Here is a 25,420-nt window from a genome sequence, read left to right as displayed (position 1 = left end):
CTTCTACTTGTATATGGGAGGCAGGGATAGTGCTGGGCAGACTTATACGGTCTGTGCCAGAGCCGGTGGTGGGAGGCGGGGCTGGTGGTTGGGAGGCGGAGATAGTGCTGGGCAGACTTATACGGTCTGTGCCCTGAAGAGCACAGGTACAAATCAAAGTAGGGTATACACAAAAAATATGAGTTGTCTTGTTGGACAGACTGGATGGACCATACAGGTCTTTTTCTGCCGTCATCTACTATGTTACTATGTATATATGTTACTTCTATATGTTCTCCACTAGATAATAATACAACAGCTGGTATGCAGTGGAGTTATATTTCAGGAGCAGTACAAACAATTCCTCTAATGGATCCTGTAGGGTTTGTGGAAAGTTTAGCTGGAATGGGTGAGCAAGAGGAAATAGGGCAGGTAGATGAACAAATTAGGCGTTTGGAAGAGGAAATCAGCACCATCACTAATTTACCTGTCCAGACTAAAACCCCCAAGGCAGTGCCGTAGCGAGGGTGCCTGACACCCAGGGCGGGTCGCCGCTGCACGCACCCCCCCCCCCGGGTGCAGGGCACGGTGCCCCCCCTCCAGAGCGCCCCCCCCGAAACGCACCCTACCTTTCAGCGGGGGGGGGGGGGGCAGGCGGGAGGGCCGATCTGCCCCCAGTGCACGTCACTGGGAGCTGCATCGGCTCTGCTGCTTCCCTGCTTTCTCTGCCCCGGAACAGGTTCCAGGGCAGAAAGAGCAGGGAACCAGCGAGCCGACACCCCCCCCCCCCCCAGTGCGTACACCCGGGGCGGACCGCCCCGCGTCACTGCCCCAAGGAAATAGTAGCTCATGCTGAAAAATCCAACTGTTTTGTGAACCCCCTGGGTTGCTAACTTAGTGGAATGGACGGAAAGTTTAAGCCCTCAAATAACACCTTATCCCAGGGAGGGCTCCTTTAGCCCTACACATATGAATACTGCCCAGTTATGCTTTAGAGGAGCAGGCTGGATTACAGGTATGGGACAAGTACCGTGTTTCCCCCGAAAATAAGACATCCCCTGAAAATAAGACCTAGTAGAGGTTTTGCTGAATTGCTAAAAGGCCTCCCCCGAAAGTAAGACCTAGCTCCAAATTGTATCTTCCGCCTCCCGCCCCCCGGCTGAGCCCACCCTCAACTCCCCGACATATTACCTTCCATTCCGTTCCGGACACGCCGCCCTGCATTTAAAGCTCAGCTGTTATTTTAAGTCGCTGCGGCAGCTCGAGTCCAGTCTCTCCCGTCAGTGTCCCGCCTTCCTCTGATGAGGTATTTCCTGTTTCCGTGAGGGCGGGACATTGAAGGGAAAGGCTGAAGTCGAGCCGCCGCTGCCCTTCCCCACAGACGTTCGGCAGCCTCCTGACATCTTTAAAACTGGGTGAGTGTCCCAACAGAAGGTACATGAGGGGAAGGGGGTATTAGGAACCCTAAGGACTAAGCTTACTTAGAATGCTGTACTTATCTTACGGTAGGTAAATGGAGATTCTGTGCCCTGTATTGCTCAGTCTCCTTCTTTTTCGTTGTAGGGGGATTGTTGTGCCAACTCATGTTTCACCAAGCTGTATCAAGGCTTCCCCTTAATTTACTTAATGCTGACTTCTTGTCTGGTTATGCTGGTTTGGCATAACCAGACAACTACTGTACAGTATATAATAAATGTTAACTTTTTTTGTTCAACAATAAATGTGAATTCTTCTTCATGGAAAAATAAGACATCCCCTGAAAATATGACCTAGCGCATCTTTGGGAGCAAAAATTAATATAAGACACTGTCTTATTTTCGGGGAAACAGGGTATGAAGTTCAGGATAAAATAAAACAGGGTCAGTACCCTATGCTATATGGAAAGAGGACTGGGAACCAACTTGTGCCTAAAAAATAGGCACCCTGGACTTTCACAGATTTAAATACTTCAAATGCATCTTTACCACCCCTAGAGCAGCATTTGAGAGAACTGCTGCAGGTACTTGTTTGTGTTTAGGAGATATTAAGGCTTTACTGGCTAAGTTTCCAAGTGTTGAACCAGATGCAGTGTCTAAGTGAGCACAGATGGCTGCTTTCACTATGAACAGCACTGCCTATGATGGTACTACTTTTAATCCATACCGACAGAACGTATGGACTGCATTAAGAGAACTTTTGCCCACGGTTAGGGATTTTACTAAATTGATGAACAGAGTATGGGACCCCCAAACAGAATCTATTCATACTTTTTTTTACATGAATTTCAGGAAGAATGGAGGCGACAAACTGAAGTTTTGATGCCCGTGGCATGTTGTCTCTTTTCATACAGTCCCTCCGCAATGCTATGCCTTTGCCAGTGAGGAGGAAATTAGAAAACATAGTGGGATTGGAGAGTAAAACTTGGACAAAAGTTTATGCTTCTTTAATACACTTTTGCCAGCAATATAAACAGGAATTATATAAACCATAGAAGGATTTAGTGAGTTTGCAGAGCAAAGTGTGTTCAATGCCGTTACAAGAGGGATTGAAACAGGACGTAGATAAGGGAAAAGAGACAGTTGAGGAGAACAAGCTTAGCAAAAAGATGCAGTTAAGAAAAGGGAAAAAGAACAGAGGTAAGGTGAGGCCAGAGAAAGAGGAGGATTCATCTGATTATTATGGGGATAGTGATGAGGATTATTATAGTTCTGAAGATGAATGTATAAGAAAGTATGTGAGGTTTATTTCAGGGGGCACAGATTACTTGGAATGTTTCAGGAGGAAGGAGTAGGAGGATACAGCAGCGAGGTCCAACTAAATTCTCTTCTAGGGAGGATAGTTTAGCTGGACCTAATCGACGGGCTAATAGTAAATGCTGGAATTGTGGAAATAGGGGACATTCAAAAACAGGTTCACTGATGTCTACTACCATAACTTCAACCCCCCCTCCCCCGCAGGTCTTGATCTCTCTGGTTGTTGCACCCACTTACACCGTGAACGCACAGGGTCTGCATGGAGATCTTTAAGTTTTAATCCTCTCCCTGCCATCTCCAAAGTGAGTGCTGGGCGGAGGGGATCACGTAATTCTCCACCAATGAAAACATTGTCATACCTCTTTGCCCACCCCCAAGTTGGTTGGCATGTGCCTTTTGTGTGCAGGGCATAGAGGTAAAACAAAAAGGGTGAATAAAGCTGGAGATGGGATGATGTCAAAAAAGCTCTCCGCACAGTCGTTCTTCATTGCTGGTAGCATTTTTATTTCATCACACGCATGTTTACCAACATGGCAGATTGTGCAGCATAGGGGTGTACACTCTTCTAAATCATAATCATTGGGTGGGGCACATAATGCAGACTGCCCGGCCCTGTAGTATTTGTGATGACATTTTTTCTCCAGGTAAAAGGGACAATACAACAGTGGCACTGTGGGAACTAGCGCCTTTTTTTTTTTTTAAGGCAGTGAGGGTGGTGGGCGTCAGGAGAATGGAGCTGGTAGGTGGGTCGGGCACAGTGGCACTGTGAGAACTAGCGTCTTTTGTGGAATGCAGTGGTATATAACAAAAATGCACCAAACATTTATTTATTAATAGCATTTCAAAGAAAACCATTCTATTATGAGGCAAGAGCGACAACCATGCAGAATCTTAGTGTAAATGTGCCAATATTGTCCAGTTCTGTTATATTTATTCTTCAAGTTGTTTACCAGCAGCATATTCTCTATTATTACCCAAATGAAAACAAAACAATAATGTTAGTCTATATTCTTTGTGTGTTAAAGCCTGTTATTCTGTCTCTACCATATTTTTCCATTCTTGCCACTATGTGTAAGGCAACACAAGGACAAAATCTAAGAAAACCGAAGCACTACATTAGGGGAGAACAGCCCACTGACAGTTTTTAACAAAGGAGATATCTGCATAAAAGACAATATTTATTTTTATTACTTAGAAACCACTTGGCCCTGAAACATGTTCAAAACTGAACAAACGCGGTGAACAGTCGATTCCATGTGCCCCGATGAAGGGAGAGTCAAATTTTACTTCCAGTCTATGACATCAGCCCTCCCAAGGCAGATCACAACTGTTTTGATGGACCCATCACTAAACTGGATACCCTCATTGAATTGGACCATGTATTACTATATTGTCTAAAACTGTGTAAGAAAATGTGCTGTTCCCAACAGCCACAATATATTGCGAAGGTGTCTCACAGATATTCAGCTTTGATTTTTTTAATGGGTTTTCTGTACATATGAGAAACTTTCAAATTAAAAAAAAAAGTTTTGACCCATGCTCTTCTACCTTTATTCCCTCTCATAGGTCACCTTTTCACACTTGTGACTCACATCATTATGACCTTCATTCAGTGCAATATATGTTCTGCTTTAATCCTAAGGCAAACTATCTGGAACCTTAGAGCTTGTCCTATCTGTCTCCAAATATCAGCCTTGAAAGAAGAGATCAACAAACTCAAGAAAAAAATAACTAAAATTAAAGAAGCGTCCAGGATTACTCATTTCCCAGCTAATTTACCACCACCACTGCCTCAGAGAATGAAACATCAGAGGAATAGATGGGTCACAGTAGGCTCTGGTAGACTAAGATCTGTGACACAGAAACACTCGCCCTTCCAAGCTTTGCCCCTGTCAAATTCTTTTGCAGCATTGCATCATTATGATAGTGAAAAAAAGAAGTACTGTGGTAGAACCAGTGGCAATGAAAATAGCACAACCCCAGAAACATCCCCCAACTTAATGACAGAATTGTGAAAAGCAGAAAATCATTACTGCTCGGAGACTCCATTATCAGAGGCATTAACTTAGGAGCACAGTTCAGGGGTTCAAGCGTTGTGAAATGTCTTCCAGGATCTTCAGCTACAAGCTGTACAGACCAAATACTGAAAGTGACCCGAGAAGAGAGTGAGACTTCTAACGCTGATGTTGTAATTCACCTGGGGACAAATGACCTGGCCAACAACAGCAAGTTTACAGCACAGAGAGCATTCCAGAAATTTGGGGAGGGTCTGAAATCTTTGGTTCGGACTGTGGCTTTTTCTGAAGTAATTCCTATGTTGGGGAGGGGAGAGGAAAGACTACGCAAAACAGAGGAATTCAATAAGTGGCTTGAGTCTTGGTGTAAAGAAGAAGGTTTTAGATACATAAGAGAATGGGGTAATACGTGGAAAAATAACAGTCTGTACCAGTGGCGTAGCCAGAAGTCAATTTTTGGGTGGGCCAACAGGTTGGATGGGTGGGCACTAGACAGTGGTGTGCTGGTAAATGTTTAACAACAGGCTCTCTCCCCGGTGCACCTCTGCACCTCCCCTCAAAATTGCAGAGCTGGCTATAGCCGGGGAGAGAGCCTGTGGGGGGGGGGGGGGGGCAATGCATTACTCTCTCCAGGAAAAAAAATTAAATGATCCCAGGTTCCAATTTAATTCATGTTTAATGTGGGATAAAATGCCATAAATAAGTAAATAAATATAAACTTTTAATGTTGAGCACCTGATTCTCAAAGTGGACATATTCCAAACACTATAATGAAAATAAATGATTTTTTTCTACCTTTGTTGTCTGGTGACTGTTTTTCTGATCATGCTGGCCCAGTATCCGATTCTGCTGCTATCTGTCCTCTTAACTCTGTTTCCAGGGCTTCCTTTCCATTTATTTCTTTACTTTCCTCCTTTCTTCTTCATTTCTTGCTCTATATCCATAAGTAAAAGCTGGGTCCTCCGCAGACTTGACTGTCCAGTGGATCCAGCTTCTGCCTATTTTCTTCATCCATGTGCAGTTTTTCTCCTCTCTTCTTTTTCCCTCATCTCCTTCCTCACTCTTCCATCCCCTCCATCCATGTCCAGCATTTCTTCTCTCTCCCTTCCCTCTCTTCCACCCATGTCCAGCAACCCTCCTCTCCCCTGTCCTTCCCTCCATCCATGTCCAGCAACCCTCCTCTCCCCTGCCCTCCCCTTCATACACCCATGTCCAGCAACCTTCCTATCTCCTCTTTCCTCCCCTCCATCCACGCATGTCCAGCAACTCTCCTCTCCCCTCCAGCCATCCATACCTAGCAATTCTTTTCTCTCCCCTGCCCCCCTCTATCCTTCCATCCCCAGCAATTCTCTTCTCTCTCCCCTTGTCCCCTCCATCCATCCATCCCCAGCAATTCTCTTCCCTCCCCTGCCCCCCTCCATTCATCCATCCCCAGCAATTCTCTTCCCTCCCCTGCCCCCCTCCATTCATCCATCCCAGCAATTCTCTTCCCTCCCCTGCCCCCCTCCATTCATCCATCCCCAGCAATTCTATTCCCTCCCCTGCCCCCACCATTCATCCATCCCCAGCAATTCTCCTCTCTGCCCTGCCCCTATCCAGCCATACCCAGCAATTCTGTTCTTGCCCCTGCCCCCCTCTATCCATCTATACCAGCAATTCTCTTTTCTCCCCTGTCCCTTCCCTCCAGCCATCAGCGATTCTCCTCTCGCCCCTCCCGCTCCCATCCATGTCCTGCGATTCCACCTGCCCGCCCGGAGCCCTCTTCTCCCCCCCAAAAAAAATTTACAGTGCAGGCTGAGCTCCGTTCCCGCATCTGCCTCCCTCACTCTCACGGCAGCGCTTCCCAAACGCTGCCCACCGCCGCCACAATCGCGGGATTTACCTCCCTCCATCTCAGCACTCAGCAGCAGCGGTAGCGAATCATACACGCTGCCTCCTTCTAACCCGGAAGCGTCTCCTCTGCCGCTTCCGGGTTAGAAGGTGGCAGCGTGTATGATTCGCTACCGCTGCTGCTGAGTACTGAGAGGAGGGAGGTAAATCCCGCGATCGTGGCGGCGGTGGGCAGCGTTTGGGAAGCGCTGCCGTGAGAGTGAGGGAGGCAGATGCGGGAACGGAGCTGCTCCCTCCGCTCCGCTGCCTCCACTGCTGGGTGGGCCTGGACCAAAACTGGGTGGGCCCACCCGTGGCTACGCCCCTGGTCTGTACTATAATGATGGGCTACATCGTTCTGTGATGGGAAAAAGGATCCTTGGGGAGAAATTCAGACAGTATGTTTCTAGACATTTAAACTAGAGGGTGGGGGGGGGGGGGTAACAAAAGGAAACAGGGGATTTTGGAAAGTCACCCCCCACAATAAACATGATGACAGAGGGAAAGGTCATGTAAATATAAAAAACCACCCAAACTCATTAAGCAGATGGAAAGCTATGTGCACAAACGCTCATAGTCTAGTAAAAAGGTTCAAGACTTGCAAGCCCTGATGTTCGAAGCCTATATGGTTCTCCAAACAAGTAGCTGAAAAAATAAGAGCAAAAGAGGCTTTGTTCAAGAAATACAAAAGAACACAACGAGAGGATCACGGAAAAGATTATCGGATTAAAGTTAAAGAAGCGAAGAGGGAAATACGACTAGCGAAAGCGCGAACGGAAGAAAAAATGGCTAAAGATGTAAAGAGAGATGACAAGACTTTTTTCAGATACATTGGAGAAAGGAGAAGAGATAGGAATGGAATTGCGAGACTGAAAGATAATGAGAATGGCTATGTGGACAGTGATGAAGATAAAGCGGAACGTGCTAAACAATTATTTCTCTTTCGGTACTCACAGAGGAAAATCCTGGAGAAGGACCGCGGTTGGCTGCCAAGGGAACGTCTGGGAATGGAGTGGATACTGCGCCGTTTAGGGAAGAGTTTATAAACAGCTGGAGAATCTGAAGGTGAACAAAGCTATGGGGCCGGATGGGATACATCCCAGGATACTGAAGGAGCTCTTAAAGAATTATTTAATAGATATTTAGAAACGGGAGAGGTTCCACGAGTAATGTAATCAGCAGAGCTCTTCCATAAAAAGGCAGCAAGACGAAGAATCAATATATATAAATGGCGAGTGTCGTACTCACTCGCAAATGCGCATTAGAGACCCTCTCTGCCCCGCCCCCGCGTCAATACGTGATGACGAGGGCGGAACAGAGAGGGTCTGTACTGCGCATTTGTGAGGGACACCACCGTCGCTAACGCTCCCCCCACCCGGAGTCGCCGCCGCCACCCACCTTCCACCCGGTCAGGCCCTCACTCCGCTATTGAAACAGCGAGGGCACGCAGCACACAGCTCTGTTGAGCTGCCGTCGGCCTTCCTTCTTCTTCTCTGCCTGTGTCCCGCCCTCGACGACGTTAAGTCACACGAGGGCGGGACACAGGCAAAGAAGGAAGGCCACGGCAGCTCAGCAGTAGAGCTGTGTGCTGCGTGCCCTCGCTGTTTCAATAGCAGAGCGAGGGCCCGACTGGGTGGAAGGTGGGTGGCGACGGCTCCGGGGGGGGGGGGGCACGAACTCGGAGGGGGAGCGGCAGTGGCGAACTCGGTGGCGGGGTGGGGGGCCTTTCAAACCCCCCCTCCTATACTAGCCCGTTTTTACGGGCTGAACGGCTAGTATAATAGAAAACAATCTTTATTCTTCAGGACCCGACAATGCCTTTTGGTACACTGTACTGCATATCATATGTTGACCCCCCCCACTCCTGGACCATGTCTTTGTCAAGATTGTTTTCCAGTGATTTCAGACACAGACCCCTGACATAGGCTTTTTGCCAAAACACAGTGCTGTGTTGAGTCCTGAAGAATAAAGATTGTTTTCTATTATATTCTTGCTGCCTTTTTATGGAAGAGCTCTGCCGATTCACTACTGGTACATACACTAAAGAAGTAATCAACAGATGCAACTAGGTGAAATCCATATCCCCTGTCATATTCCAGCAGCTTGTGCTCAGTAAAACAAACAAAAAAAAAACCCCAGTACCAATACCAGATCTTCCTAGCTCAGTGGTGGAAAAAGGTTGAGTTCCTGAGGGCTAAGCCAAGTATTGTTTGGAGGTTTATAAAAACATTCATAATAGGAATTGAACTTATTTTAACTGGAACAAAGTCTGCTCCAGTAGTACCATTTTCTGAGGAATGTGGCTCAGCTACAACAGATAACTTCACCCTCTTAATTAGTATATTTGACAAGTCCATAATTAGCACCAAGGATAAAACCCATAAGATAGCTGGCAATTGTGTTTGTTGGCTTGTTATGGCCAGAAAATCCACATATATGACCAAAGAGGAAACTTAGAGATTGTTAATGCTGGTGGTGTACCACAGTTGTACTACGATTTTTTTTCCGGGCTTTAATATATGTGCGCTAAGATTTGGAAAATTTTTTTTAAGGGTCAGGGATGCGGTTGGGATGTAGTCTTTCAGTTGTTCAATATGCATCAGTAGGAAGGGGGTTGAGCTTTTATTTGTTTTCACTGATGTTCTATTGTAACACCATGAGGGTGGAGGATTCGCCACAGATTATAATTGGGTAGTAGTCTTGCTCACTTTTACAGTGAGAAAGGCCCATGCTACACTGATCAGATGGATATAAAGAACTAGCCCCACCACACTGGTCATTTTATGGGCATGAAAGACCCTGATTGCTACATGAATTGAGACATCAATGCCAGGAGTTGGAGTAGGTGGATGATAGAATTCATAGAATTCATAGCACATTCCATCAAAGAGTAACAGAGAAGTTCTCATTTCATACCCACTTAGTAACAATTCCTATACTGATGGAAAGGAGAAAGTTGCTTTCCATTTGTATTTGAGCCAATTAATCAATACAACCTCTACTTCACTTTCTCTCATCTCTCTCCACAAGCAAGATTCATGAAATTATTAACACTTATTACTCTATAGCAGCAGTCCAGCACCACAATGAACATTCAGGGGAATGGTGACATATTTTAAGAGGGCCATGGAATGGCTGGGGGGGGGGGGGGGGGGTGGGGATGCCCAAGCACCGCCCATTAAAACAGTTCACTGGCTGAGGCCTATGCTCCCTGAGAAAGTTGGCAGCAAGTTTAAACTCGCTAATGCATGCACGGGAATGCTGCTAACTTTCTCTGTGTTACATCAGGGAATGTGAGCCCTTGTGCCCCGACTGAGCACGGCAAAGATGGAGTGACACCGCACTCGGTCAGGCAGCCAGACAACCCCTAGCTTCACCTGGGAAGCAACCGCCGTTCCCTGAGAGTTGAGGCCCCAGGTGCAGGCGGCCACCAGGACTTCTGGAACCGGCGGGGTTGCACGGCCACTGACCCGACAGGCAGGGAGAGCAGACACCGTCCAGGAGCCAAGGAATCAGCAGCGCAGCGAATAGAGAAACAGTCCGAGGTCTAGGCAGGCAGCAACACAGTGCGTAGTCAGGCAACAATCCAGGAATCACAGAAATCACAGCTAGCCGGCTGTAGAACACAGATGTAGACCACAACCTCTAAGCACTAGAGGCCGAAGCAAGGAAGGACTGGAGGCAGGGCTTTAAATAGTGTAGGAAATTAGATCCAAGATGGCTGCCTCCATCAGAAGAGATGCCCTATGCCCAAATATGGGCTTCCTTGCTGAAGCTGCCCATCTCCAAGATGGCTGCCACAACCTGAGACGCCCATCTCCAAGATGGCCATCCTAGCCTGGCGATACCACATCCAAGATGGCCACCGCATCCTCGAATGCCCATACCCTGCGCAAGCAGGCTGCACCTCTGGAGCAGTGGAACAGAGTGTAACAGACAGCATGGAGCTTGGAGCTCAGGGAGAAGACTTCACTAGTGGGGATGCCTAAGCCCTGCTAGTTGAAGCAGACTCAATGCTGCAATGGGGAGACAGAAGGAGATCACCTAAGATAGCGGTTCTCAAACTGTGGCCTAGGGTCTCTATGCAAAAATTCCTAGACACTAACCCCCCCTTTTTACAAAGCCATGCTAGCAGCTCTGGTATGGTAATGCTGACACAGCCCATTCAAGTGAATGTCTCAGCATTGCCACATAGTTTTGTAAAAAAAAAAAAAAGTGGGGTGTAAGGGCACTGTGAACTTAGAAAGCCTGGGAATCACTGCTCTAAAGCTTAAGGAGCTTAGTCTTATAAAGTTGTAAACAGGAAATTTACAACTAATATACAAAGAAAAAAAAAGAAAACAAAATGTCTATATCAACTACCAAGACAAAAAGGATAATGTAAAAAAAACAAAAACAAATATAGATAGATTATTATTATATTACGCTGAATATTTTCTGAAGTCCTCAAGAGAAGCAAACAACCTACAAAATAAACCAAAATGTATCTATAAGGCTAAGATCTCCTATAATCCCATAACTTGATTAAACCCAATAGTATCTGCTGTCTAAACCTTGAAAAAAATCAATTTCATGCTTTACACAGAGAATCTGCTCTTGATCCCTAGAGAAACACTTGTAGATGAACTGATTTGTAAATCCACAGTTTCTCCCTCTGAATTTAATAAAACACTTTCTACCTAGCAAATTTTTGAAAATAAATCCATGCCCAGGACACATGCATCAGAAAAGATGCAACTCTTATCATAATGAAATAATTCTGATCTAGCACCAATGTACATTCTTAATACGTTGTTGTTGCCCTACTGACATATGCGGACATAGGGTGAGGTTCATTCTTATCATGGTATGTTTTAAATTAGAGCAACTCACTAATATAATTACCTTAATTTACTCCAAAAATGTAATGACTAACCAAACCAATCAACCACAAATCCCATGGAGAAAAAAACGCCTCAAAACTTAAGTGGCAGCAATTTATCATATAATCACTAACTACCTTCACTCATATCATTGGCATAAAAAAACTCTATCCAGCACCACAGATTAACTGAGAATCCTATCCAAACATGCCCGTCAGAGATCCAAAAAGTTCATCACGCACTAAGAAAATTACTTATCTGCAAAATGTCTTCAAAATGGCTTTAATCCAACAATGCAACTGCATTGAAGTATTACGGATGGCTTACAGTTGTTTTGAAGACATTTCACAGATAAGTAATTTTCTTAGTGCACGATGAGCTTTTTGGCTCTCTAGGCATGTTTATCTGATAATCCTATCCAATCTCTGGTGCCGGATGTTTTTTTTTTATGCTAATGATATGACTGAAGGCAGTTAGTGATTATATGATAAATTACTGCCACTTAAGTTTGAGGCTTTTTTGCTCCATGGTATTTGTGGTTGATTGGTTTGGGTTCCAATGACATTTTTTTGGAGTGAATTAAGGCAATGATATTACTGAGCTGTGCTTATGTTTATGCAATTGCCTTTCACGTGAATATTGTATGTTTTAAATTAGTCCATTTGGAGATATAACCCTATGGATTCTTCTACAGAAATCTCCAGGTAAGTAGTCAAAATTAAGAACATTATAACTGAAGACGTCTGGCTTTCTCCTCTACAATCCTCTTCAGCAAGCCTGGAACAAAAAAGGCTCTTGAGATAGCTGGAAGAGAGTGGTTCCAAATGCAAATGATCACAAAAATATTTCTTCAACATTTTAATAGGCAAGATCAACTTACAGAAAATAGAATTAAAAAATAATTATTAAACTGAATTTTCCAGTTTCCTAGCTTTGTTTTCCAGCACCATAATCACCCTTAACCAAAGCCTTGTTTTTAGACCACAGAGTCAACCAAGACCATTCTCATTATTGAATCTTGTTATTCATCTTCTGAAGCTCTCTATCAACAGTGGCCATGGTCTCCACAAATTATCAAAACTGGGCCAGACAGGTAGAAAGAATTGACTCCAACCAACGCTCAGATTTTAAGGTTAGAAACTTCCTTTGGAAAAGTCAAACTAATCAGTCACCCACTGACCACTTTTCCCGAGATCATCACTGGTTTCACAGAATAGGCCAAGTCACCAGCCTAGCCCTGGTGACATGACAGGTAGTACCCCCCCCCCCCCCATTCTGACCTTCTCTTTTAGCCAGAATAAAAGCATCGTGGGGTATCTGCTCTTGTAACAATACTTCCTTAGTACCCATGACATGATGTTCCCTTTTTGTCCAACATTCTTAGAGCCTAGCGGACATACACACATATATAAATCAATCAATCAATCAATCAAGCAAGCCTGGCTCTGAAGTAAAGCCACTACACCAGCTGGGAACAGGGGCAGTGACTGAAGAACTGGACTAAAGCAGACATCTTTCATATCAAGGCTACCCTGAAATCCTACCCCAGGAAAACCACGTAGTCTAGGAATCAAAGATGAAAAAATTGACTGGGCAACAATTCATAGGCCATTTAGACTGGGCGACATCCTTCACCTTCCTCTTTCACATAGTAGAGACATTACAAGATCAGAGGAAAATTCAAAACATATTCACTTATACTCTGCTGGTGCTGCATGTACCTAGTCACATATCGTAGTCCTCACTTTTGTTTTTAAATCAAAGCCAGAGTTCACACCTGATGATGTCACTTCCACAATCGCTGTCGAGTTTCCCCAGCTTTGGAGTAGTCAGTAACATAGTAGATGACAGCAGAAAAAGACCTGCACGGTCCATCCAGTCTGCCCAACAAGATAAACTCGTATGTGCTACTTTTTGTGTATACCTTACCTTGATTTGTATCTGCCATTTTCAGGGCACAGACCGTATAAGTCTGCCCAGCACTAGCCCACCACCGACTCTGCCACCCAATCTCGGCTAAGCTTCTGAGGATCCATTCTTTCTGAACAGGATTCCTTTATGTTTATCCAACACGTTTGAATTCCGTTACCGTTTTCATCTCCACCACCTCCCACGGGAGGGCATTCCAAGTATCCATCACTCTCTCTGTGAAAAAATACTTCCTGACATTTTTCTTGAGTCTGCCCCCCTTCAATCTCATGTCCTCTAGTTCTACCGCCTTCCCATCCCTGGAAAAGGTTCGTTTGCGGATTAATACCTTTCAAATATTTGAACGTCTGTGTCATATCACCCCCGTTTCTCCTTTCCTTCTGGGTACACATGTTCAGGTCAGCAAGTCTCTCCTCGTACGTCTTGTAATTAGTTATCTTCACAATTTCCAGTATTGTTTTAACCCTTACCTACATTTCCATCATAAAAATAACACAGACTATTGGTGCACTCTGAATGTTAGTTACATTAAACAGCTCATCAAACAGATACATTTTTTTGTTATTGTTTTAGCTGAATTAATCTACAATCTATGTCACATTAACACTCACTTTAAATGCAAAAGGGGAAAAGGTCCCTTTCAGAACTGAAAATAAGTTATCCTTTAATGATATTTTTATTTATTACATTTGTACCCCGCACTTTCCCACTCAAAGCAGGTTCAATGCGGCTTACATAGTAAATAGGGATTACAGAGCATTCATAGTGAAAAGTGATAGAGAAACAGAGTTAAGTATATCAGAATAGTAAAAGATATAGGAAGTATAGATGTGCAAGTGTTGGGTAAAAGGGTGCATAGGATTAGTTTAGGTCATTTGGGTAGGCTTGCTTGAACAGATGGGTTTTTAGTGATTTCCGGAAGGGTAGGTGGTTCCTGATTGATTGGATAGGTCTGGGGAGGGCATTCCAGAGTTGGCTGCCTAAGAAGGAGAAGTTGGATCCATAATATTTATTGTACTTGTATCCAGTGGTGTGCTGGAGCAGGCTCTCACAGGCTCGCAAGAGCCGGTTGTTAAGTTTTTAAGAATTTTGGGAGCCGGTTGTTAAAGTAGGGCCCTCCATGTCTACTTTAACAACTGGCTCCCAAAATGTGGGCTTGGGCCCCCTGCTGAATTCTCTTTTACTTTGCTGGTGGGGATGCTGAACCCTGCCAGCCAAGTAAATAGACTACTGCTGCTCCCCGCTCCTTGTTTCCAGCTCTGGGCAGCAGGCTGGGACTTCTCGAGCATGTGAGAGAAGTTCCAGCATGCTGCTCAGAGCAAGACGTTGGGAGTGGTGGCAGTCAATTTATTGGCTGCCAGCAAAGTTATGCCTATCGTGCCCGCACGAAGGGAGGGAGGAGAGAGAGGCAAGTGTTGCTCCCCCACCCCACCACTCCTGGCCCTTCCAACTGCAGAGCTGGCTACGTCCGGAGAAAGAGCCTGTTAAAAATTTACCAGCACACCCCTGCTTGTATCCCACATTTTCCCACCTATTTGTAGGCTCAATGTGGCTTACAAAGATCTGTTATGGCATTGCCATAACAGGGAAGAAATACAATTGGTGTTACAAAGTATAAAAGAAGACAGAAGATCTCACTCTTTTACCCTTAACCTACAGGATAAAAGGAAGTAACTTTGGCAAAAGACAGCTCACCTGCAGCCTCTGCAGGTACTGCTGCTGCAGAGAACTACCAGAGGAGGTGGGAGTAACCAGGCTGGATGACATCCCTTCAGATTGTTCAAATGTGATGGAACTACTGTTCTCTATCTGTAAGGACATTCCTCATGCATCAATTCTGACTCTGTTTTTAGTTGAGTTAGAAAGGTAATTTTGCACAAATTCCTAAAAAAAAGTGTATGAATTATTTATTACACTGAACAATTTCAGTTGTAGTTGATAGGTTCTTTAATTAAAGGAAATCAATGGTCACACCATTATTAGAAAAATGTTATACCGAATTGTTCTCCTACTACTGTTTAGTTGCCCTATTAGTTCCCGTTATTTCTTTCCATTGTTCTTCTCCATTGTTCTATTCCCTTAACAACACTTTAACTTTGTTTTCGCATAACCCCTCACAATGTAATCCATAACCGAGTTGTAACAAACTGTATTTCCACCATTCACAATGTATTGTAAGCCACACTGAACCCGCAAATAGGTGGGAAAATGTGGGATACAAATGCAATAAATAAATAAATAAATGATGCAAAAACAGATATGCGCAGAATTGTAGTACTCTTCCAAAGCTTCTTATTCTCAAGCCAACAAACACCTATATTTATAGTTTATAAACAACAATCATAAGCCCAATTTCATGCATCTTACAAGACAATTTCACAATGTGTATTTAGTTGGTGTCACATAGGAAATCTTTTGAATCTAGTGCTAATCACAAACACCAGGATTTTTATTTTTTTTTTGCAGAGATTTTATTAATGCAGAACAAAAGTTAAACTCTCAGTTGTACACAGGCAGCAAAACATGCACTAAAAAGTCACATGGTGACAATTCTGTTTACTAAAATTACACAATTCAAGAAAATCTGAGGTGTGGAGATGCTTCCTGGAATGTAATAAGTGACCCAGTATAAAAGCCCTTCACATAGGCACTACTGGTCAGCTTTACAAGTGCAGGCCATGTATTCCTGACTGCAGGAATAAATTATGCATCATAGTGGTAATTTGCCCCAGCATATGATCAAACTCTCAGCACTGCAAAGTAGTATCTAGCTCACCTGAGACTTCTTGGCTAAAAGTTCATGGTAGAAACACTCCTGAAACAGCACAAGCTCTGCACTAATACCTATCCAAACCTTGTTTTTATAAAGGTGACTGCCATAAAGCAGTCCATTAGAACATAATAACCATACTGGGCCAGACCAACGGTCCATCTAGCCCAGTATCCTGCTTCCAATAGAGGCCAAAGTACCTGACAGAAACCCAATTAGTAGAACCATTCCATATTACCAATCCTGAGGCTAGCAGTGGCTTCCCCTATGTCCATCTCAATAACAGACTACGGACATTTCCTCCTGGAACATGTCAAACCTTTTTTAAACCTAGATACACTAACCACTGTTACCACATCCTCTGGCAACGAGTTCCAGAGCTTAACTATTTTCAAGTGAAAAAAATATTTTCTCCTATTTGTTTTTAAAGTATTTACATGTAATTTCATTCAGTGTCCCCTGGTCTTTGTACTTTTTGAAAGCGTTAAAAAAAAAAAAAAAAAAAATCGATTCACTTTTACCCGGTTCTACACCACTTAGGGTTTTGTAGACCTCAATCATATTTCCCCTCAGCTGTCTTTTCCAAGCTGAAGAGCCCTAACCCTCTTGGTCTTTCATTAGAGGCATTCCATCCCTTTTATCACTTCTTTGAACCTTTTCTAATTCCACTGTATCTTTTTTTTGAGATACAGCAACTAGAACTGAACGCAATACTCAAGGTGAGGTCGCACCATGGAATAATAGAAACACTATAACATTCTTGGTCTTATTTTGCATCCTTTTCTTAACAATTCCTGCTTGATTTTTTGGCCACAGCCGCACACTAGGCAAAAGATTTCAGGGTATTGTCTACAGTGACACCTACATCTTTTTCTTGAATGCAGACTCCTAAAGTAGACCCTAGCATCAGGTAACTATGATTTGGATTATTCTACCCAATGTGCATCATTTGCATTTGTTCACACTGTCATCTATTTTTTTTTTTGCTACATTTGCACCCCGCGCTTTCCCAATCATGGCAGGCTCAATGCGGCTTACATGGGGCAATGGAGGGTTAAGTGACTTGCCCAGAGTCACAAGGAGCTGCCTGTGCCTGAAGTGGGAATCATTTGGATGCCCAGTGTTTCAGTTTCCTAAGGTCTTCCTGCAATTTTTCACAATCTGCATGTGTTTTGACAACTTTGAATAGTTTTGTGCCATCTGCAAATTTAATCACCTCATTCACTGTTCTGATTTCCAGGTCATTTATAAATATGTTAAATAGCACCAGTCCCAGTACAGATCCCTGCAGCACTCCATTATTCACCCTCCTCCATTAAAATGGCCATTTAACCCTACCCTCTATTTTCTGTCCAATAATCAATTCCTAATTTACAGGAGGACATTGCCTCCTATCCCATGACTTTTTTTTTTTTTTAGTTTTCTCAGGTGTCTCTCATGAAGAACTTTGTGAAAAGCTTTCTGAAAATCTAGATACACTATAACTGGCTCACCTTTCAAAGAAATGAAGCAAATTGGTGAGGCAAGACTTCCTTTGGCTGAACCCATGCTGACTCTGTCCCACTAAACCACGTTTGCCTACGTCTTCTGTAATTTTATTTCTTTATAATAGTTTCAACTATTTTGCCCAGAACTGAAGTCAGGCTTACCAGAGTCTGTAGTTTTCCATATCTCTCTTGGAACCCTTTTTAAAAATCAGCACTACATTGGCCACCTCCAATCTTCATGTACATGGACAATTTTAATGACAGGTTACAGATCACCAACAACAGATCAGCAATTTCATGTTTGAGTTCTTTCAGTACATGGGGTGTATACCATCCGGTCCAGGTGATCTATCACATCTTCTTTTGTAAAGACCGAAGCAAAAAATTCATTCAATCTCTCCACTGTGACCTTGTAACTCCCTGAGTGCCCCTTTTGCTCCTTCATGGTCTAACAGTTCCATGCATTCCCTCACAGGCTTTCTACTTCTCAGGTACCTGAAAAAGGTGTTACTTTAAAGTTTTTGTCTCCACTGCAAGTTTTTCTTCATATTCTTTTAGCCTTATCAAAGCTTTCCATCTAGCTTGACAGTGTTTACATTGCTTCTTATTTTCTTCATTTGGACCCTTTTTTCATTTTTTGAAGGATGTTCTTTTGGCTCTAGTTTCTTTCACTTCTCTTTTTAACCATGCTGTCATTTGCTCTTCTTTCCACCTTTGTTAATATGTTTGGGCTTCCATGATGGCATTTTTAAACAACGACCATGCCTGATTTAAAGTTTTAACCTTTGTGGCAGATCCTTTTAGCTTCTTTTTAACCATTTCTCTAATTTTGTTGTAGTCGCCCTTTCGAAAATGAAGTGCTACTATAATAGATTTCCTTAGTGACTTCACACCAGATATAGGCTCAAATTTGATCATGTTATAATCACTGTTACCCAGTGGATCCAACACCGTTACCTCTCGTACCATGTCCTGGAATCACTAAGGACTAGATCTAAAATAGCTCCCCTCCTTGTCAGTTCTTGGACCAGTTGCTCCAGGAAAATCATTTATTACATCTACGAATTTTACCTCCCTAGCGTTCCCTGATTTAACATTTATCCAGTCAATATTGAGGTAACTGAAATCACCTATTATTTATTTATTGCATTTGTTTCCCACATTTTCCCACCTTTTTGCGGGCTCAGTGTGGCTTACAATACGATATGAATGATGGAAATACAATTTGTTACAACTTGGTTATGGATTACATTGTGAAGAGTTATGCGAGAATCAAAGTGTTGTTAAGGAATATAAACACTGGAACAAAACCTTGAAACATTTTGCCCAATTTGCCAAATTTTCTAATGTCTGTAAACATTTCTTCATCTGTTTGTTCTGTCCTGGTGAATGGTAGTATAGCCCTACCAGTATACTTCTTCCTCTCACACATGGAATTTCCATCCACAAGGATTCCACAATGCTGTTTCACGTAGAACGTGTGACAATTCCCTCTAACATATAGCGCCCCCATTTGATCCACTATCATTGTGACATAGTTTGTACCCCGATAACAGATTGCCCTCCTTCTTTCTGCTTTGAAGTTGACAGGGATAATTTGAATTCTTCACTCTGCCCTCCCATTAAACACTCCTGGTTTTCTTTCACCATTACTGAAACTTCTCTATTGGGATTCCCTGAAGATCCTGTTTCAATAGTATCCTTCAAAGATACTCCACACTGAACCATGCACTCCTGGGCGACTGTCAGCTTCTTCCCCCCATTTTAGTTTAAAAGCTGTTGTTACAACAAACTAGTCCTTGCTCTTCAGCATAGGGTGGTGATGCTGCATTGGGTGCTTAATGGGACAAACTCTGTAGTAATCTAGAAAGATGCTCCTGAGTTCAAACTCTTTACTAGCATCAAGTTATTTACTGATTAGAGGTCTCCCACTCATGGCTCTCTTGCATCTCAGCACCTTTACCTTCTGCCAACTATAAATACTATTTAAAAAAAAAAAAAAGTCTGTTATAGCTGTGGCTCATGTTAAGAAATTTCTGAACCCTAGCTGTGGAAGTAAGGCTTGATTAAATTTCTTTTTTCCAAATCAGCCCGCTTATACTGGCTCTCAGTGTATGAAATCCTATATAAGAACATTCATTTTATTACGGCATCAGGCCTTGGGATGTAGCACACATGATAGCTCTCAGGAAGTAGAATACTGGCTCACAAGAAGTAGAATACTGCCACAAATCCCCACACTGTAAGGAATATCCCTAGACACAGGTGAGGACCCCTATCCAAGCCAAATACAGGAATGGAGTCTTCCAATTTACAAACTAAATGCAGACCAAGGAAACAGAACTTCAGTAAGCTACAGGCCTGTTGTTTTAAGAGAACGAAATTATTTATTTGGCACACATACAGTCTGAAATATTGGAATGCTAAAGAGGAAAAAAAAGTACTTTTCTACAAGTTATCAGAGCATCTCTCAGATACACCAGTCAAGTCAGCTCGCTGTATATCCAGTGTTGCGGCTCTCCATGGGCATAACAAACAATACTACTTCTCAAACACTGCTGGACAAATCTGAAGTCAAATCTCCCCCCTCCCTTTAAGGAACAAGGCGAAACAGGGAGATAAAGTGACTTGTCCAAACTCAGAGAGCTGCTAGCAGAGTCAGGCTTAGAATCAGTCTCTTGTTCTAATCAGCAAACAGCTATTTCTCTTCTCTCCAGGGTATATTGGACAGCATTCCAGCCACCCCTTGTTATTTATCACAAGGTCCTTGTTCTACAAGTGGTATCTCTCTGAGGTATCTGTTCACACAAGTACTTGGTGAATTCCTCCCCACGGGCTTCAAGCCCCATCTCTTTCTAGCCCAGGCAGCCATTGGTGTCAGTGGGCAGTAGTATATACAATGCAGCTCAGTGTCCATCAGCTAGGTGGCTCAGGAGCCAGGCAGGGATACTTTGTGATCCACTCGTCAAACAGCAGTGGATCCCACTCAGCCTACTATACATACAAATCCTTAGAACACTAGATTCATTTGGGAAACATATCAGATGTGGCCACAAACAGTAGACCTGGAGCAGAAAACAAGGTTTCACAGTAACAACCTGTTCTAATAAAAACAGAACTTTTCCTAACACCCCCAGTATAAAGGGAATTAGAGGCTTAATAAGACTCATTCCTAAGCCCTGGGGAACAGAGCCATATTTTGTCTTTTGCAGCATCATATTCAGTTACTGGAATAATTAGAACTAACATGCAGCAGGACTTCTGGTCTCTCTATTTCAGTTTACAGATTCAGTGCTTTGGGCTTTGCTATCAAAAAACATGTGAAATCATTAGTTTTCCTTCTTGTTGTGATATCTGTCTCCTGCAAGAGGGACTGTAAACTGGAGCTTTTAGAAGCTTCCACAACTCTGCACCTAAGCACACCATGGTTCAGATATGTGATTCTTATTAGAAAACCATCAAGCCAGCCTCATATAACCAGTCATTAACACACACAGCTGAAAACAAACCCTTAGAAACAAGGGCACACCTACAATAAAAGGTGCACATATTTTAAATATAGAACCCAGGTCTTGACAAATGCAGAGAGATGCTAACTATACAATATGGCTGTTAAACTTGAGATGACCCAGGTGTGACCTTGTAGCTGACCTCTCCCTGTGATTTTTCTTTTTCTGGAGGAGGGTCTAGCTGAGCAGATTTTGTTCCTTCTAAGTTTCCAACAAGGTCCAGGAGGAGCCCGTTTGAAAGATGCGGTCCGAAATCATCTTTCTGCTATGACTTCCTGTGATTTCTTATTCATTCTACAGAGCTCAGGGCAAGGTCTTTTCAGTCAGTGCTATATTGGAAACATGGAAAAAAAAGAAGATGGTACTACTCATTTTTACATACTATTAAAAGTACCAGTGACTTGAGAGACATCTGCTGTACTGTAGGACATCACTACAACTAGATACCTGGTAACCAAGCAAGTGGAGCTTCTTTTCATTTCCCAGGTACAAAAAAAAACAAACAAAAAAAATTTAATTGTTAGCACGCTACTTCGGTTGTATCATAGAAGGCAGTATATCAAAATCCATGACCCTTTACTAAATGATCGTAAGCAACAGGACAGTCATCACTTCATTCTGGCACAACCCAGCTCCATCATACAGACATTGTAATCCAAAGTTGGTAATACCCAAGAATAATGGGTTCATTTTTCTCTGAGAGCTAATGAAAAACCAAGTTGCTCATCTGCAACAGGTGTTCTCTGTGAACAGCAGATCAGCCAGCCACACAACTGCATGACATCATCGAATGAAGCGACAGAAAGGGAGGAAAGCCTGTGTGAACCTTGAAAAATACAAGGTCTGCACAAACTTTCTTTACAAGCTTCACAAACAAAGTGTGGGGCTGACAAGGACAGCTTTGGTAAGTAGTGCAAATCTCAAGTTTATTAACAACTTTTTAAAAGTCTCTGAAACAGATTTTGAATTGGTGCACATGTGCAACTGGCCCCATTAATTCTAACACACCATGCAGTTTGAAAACAAAGATCACCCATATTAATGTTCACATGAACTGTACACAATGAAATGATCATATAATACCTCTCAAAGCTCGTTTTATAAATGTGTGTACCACCATGACAGAGCTCCAATGGAGCACTTTCATTAATACTCTGTCCCTTCATAGGTCCTAAAACCTAACCTGTCCACCAAACAAGGATATTAAATTAAATTATAAATACACAGTATATTATATAATTAATCATCTGTACAAATAAAGGGCACAGACAGGAGCTCACCTGAAAAGATCCTGCTTCAAAATCAAGATTCCAGGTGTAGTACAGAATACAGTCAGACATGTTTAACACACATTATGGTGGAGACCTATGGGATGCTGGCTGGATTTTCAGCTGCTAGAAACTTGTGTGTATATCTTTATGTATTCACGTACGTGTAGATGTGTGCAGTTGTGTCATACTGTAAACAGTCACTCTCAAAATGTGTGTGAGACAGATCACCATATAGCAGACCCAATCACATTCATTGAAATCTGCGCTGTCCACTGTAGTCAAGCCAATGGCAAGCTGTGACATGAACATTTCAGAATTGGCTAATGTGAAGCATTTTCTTCCCTGTCTATCTGGCTAACTATATAGGTGGACATAACAGATTCCCAGCCTCAGGGAAATATAAAGTCACACAGGCATCCTTAAAATGCGGTTACAGACTAGGGTAAGTATTAAGAAAGAAGTAAGACCTGCATGAGGTGTGGTTACTTAGTTCTGTATCCTTTGCCCAAACCCACTGAGAACTTTCCTTGGTGCACAGCAGTATACAGGGTGAAACTACGTGGCACTGTGTGGGATGAATACAAGAAAACAGAGCTGAAGACAAAAAGAATGTAGGACTTTCACACATGCAAAATAATCCCCTGCTATAAGAAACAAATGTGTCAGACAGGACAAGGATGCCTTCTGCAGTTTTCTGTTAGCAGAGTCACAATGAAGGGAATTTCGTCTCCTTCTCTCCCCCCCCCCCCCCCATTTTTCACATCTACCACTGAGTTGTTTCTTCTGGTGTACAGGCTACTCCTTCCAGCTGAAAACACCCACGAGAAAGCCTGGGCCTGCCGTTATTGGAGGAAACCAGGTCTAACTGCAGTTTTTTGTTTTGTGGATTTCGTTTTGTTACAAGCACACCTTGAAATGTTTGGTTGCACGAAACAACAAGAAGCAGCGGTGCTAGAAGTGGCTAGCTGCTGTCTGTTACAGAAAGGAAATAGTTCTGGCACTTTCAGGAATATGTACACCGTTTGCAATGAAGGAATGCAAATGCTTCTTTTACTCCTTTCTCCAGAGTGATTCTTCAGTCAGCACATCAGCTCTTATATTTTAAGACAATAGGAACTAGAAGACAAAATTAAAAGGGGAAAAATAAGTATCATTGTGTCAATTCAAATCTCATGCAGCAGCAGAAATTTTGTTGTGGTAGAGAGCTGACCCCATTTCCAAAACAAAACTATGTAAAGATGACATCTAAAAGTGAAGTGCAGAGCTCCTGTACTATTGTGCTCATAAGACAGTAAGAAATTAGCTTGCTTCAGTCTGCTGGTCTCAGACATATGCAGCAGAGGTGGCCAGACCTCGACAGGAGGGAGCACATTTTGGCCTGCCTCCTCAATGCCACCCCCTCTGTGGCTGCTACTGCCTCCCCACCGCTGCCCTCCTCCTGTCACTGCTGCCACCCCCCCCCCCCCCCCCCGCAAAGGTATCTTGGCTGGCGGGGGTCCCTAACCCCCGTCAGCTAAATTGTTTGTCCTGTGCTGGTGTCGCAAACAGAACGGGATATTTGTCATCAACTGCAAGTGATGGACTCTGCATCTGAAACCGCTGCTTCTGGTACCCTATTGGATCATGTTCATCGAGCACTGGGGACCCCTAAACAGAATAAACCTTGGGACATAATTGCTTGCTTCCATTCTTTTGGGACCAAAGAACTTTTCCAGAAAGCACGCATGGTGTAGGCTCTGTGCAATACTGTGGCCATGTGGTGGAAATTTATCAGGACCTGTTGCAAACTACCCTGCAGTGCAATCGTGATTTCAAGAAATTACCCATTTGCTTCACAGGGAGCGTGTGAAATACAAATGGCTCTTCCCATTTGCACTTACTTTTGTTATTAGCAGGAAGATCTATCATTTTAAAACTGTTGCTGATGTGGACTTTGCCTAGTATTGCTGTACAGCTGTCTGCTGTATGGTTGTAATGGAAGTGAATTTTATTTATTTATCTTTATTTGTTACATTTGTACCCTACATTTTCCCACCTATTTGCAGGCTCAATGTGGCTTACATAGTACCGTATCTTGAGTGGTGTAGAACAAGTAGAATTGAATAGATTTTTTTACTCCAAAGACTAGGGGACACTCAATGAAGTTACATGGAAACCAACAGGAGGAAATATATTTTCACTCAGGCCAAGATGCACTAAAGACTTGTTAAAGCCCTTTCCTTACCGAATCGGTAAGGAACGGGCATGCATCAAGGAATAGGAATGCAAATGAGCTGCTCATTGTAGCTCACTTGCATTCTCTATTCCATCGTTAAACAGTCGGCCAGTAGAGCATGCGCAGAGCAGCTAAGCCTTATGCTGGTTGCTCTGCTCATGCCAAGGACGTCCTTTATGGACGTCCTTCACTATATATATATAAAAAAAGACGAGCTGTGCCTATGGATGTCCCTTATGGACGTCCTTCGCCCCCCCCCCCCCCCCCCCCGCATTGAAATGACAACTTTCCGCAGCCCAGGCCTCCCCGCCATCCTCCGCCCCCCCCCCCGAGGCACCACCCACGCCGCCCCCCCGAGGTCATCACCACCGCCGCTCCCCCCTCCCCCCGCCCCCCTCCGTCATACCACCGGGCCGGGCCCTCACAGCGCCTCTCACCTCCGTGTGAAGACGCTGCAGCAGGCAACAGCTGATCGCCTCCCTTTGGACTTCCCTCCTTTCCTCCCTGGCCCGCCCGTCAGATGAGGATCCCCGTGGGATCCCTGTGGACCCAGGTCCATCTCCGCAGACCCGGGTCCATCCCTGTAGGATCCCTGCAGACCTGGAGATCCCCGCAGTACCTGTGGGAATCTCGCCATCCCGCTCCCGTGCGGTTCTCTACTCCAGAACCCATTGCTGGAGGACGTTGTAACAGCGGTTAGTGTATCTGGGTTTAAAAAAGGTTTGGACAAGTTTCTTGAGGAAAAGTCCAGAGTCTACTATTGAGAAAGAAATGGGGAAGTC

At 43.6% G+C, this 25,420-nt stretch overlaps 1 protein-coding gene and 1 pseudogene across 4 annotated transcripts in view; one reads left to right on the top strand and one right to left on the bottom strand.

Annotated features, from left to right (window-relative positions):
• The first annotated feature begins 6,654 nt into the window (after positions 1-6,654).
• Positions 6,655-6,724, top strand: LOC115473587 (annotated as a pseudogene).
• A 16,203-nt stretch (positions 6,725-22,927) lies between these two features.
• Positions 22,928-25,420, bottom strand: part of VAMP4 (vesicle associated membrane protein 4) — a 104,331-nt gene continuing 101,838 nt past the window's right edge. For all 4 annotated transcript variants that reach the window (XM_030206695.1, XM_030206697.1, XM_030206694.1 and 1 more), the window contains exon 8: positions 22,928-23,539. In XM_030206695.1, coding sequence (XP_030062555.1) covers positions 23,511-23,539 — 29 coding nt within the window. In that variant the 3' untranslated portion in view covers positions 22,928-23,510. The remainder of the gene's footprint in view (positions 23,540-25,420) is intronic.

This window comes from Microcaecilia unicolor, chromosome 6 (assembly GCF_901765095.1).
Source record: "Microcaecilia unicolor chromosome 6, aMicUni1.1, whole genome shotgun sequence".
In the NCBI taxonomy this organism is placed as follows: Eukaryota; Metazoa; Chordata; class Amphibia; order Gymnophiona; family Siphonopidae; genus Microcaecilia; species Microcaecilia unicolor.
The sequence above is the reverse complement of the archived record's forward strand: the minus strand, read 5'-3'. Positions and strand labels throughout refer to the sequence as shown.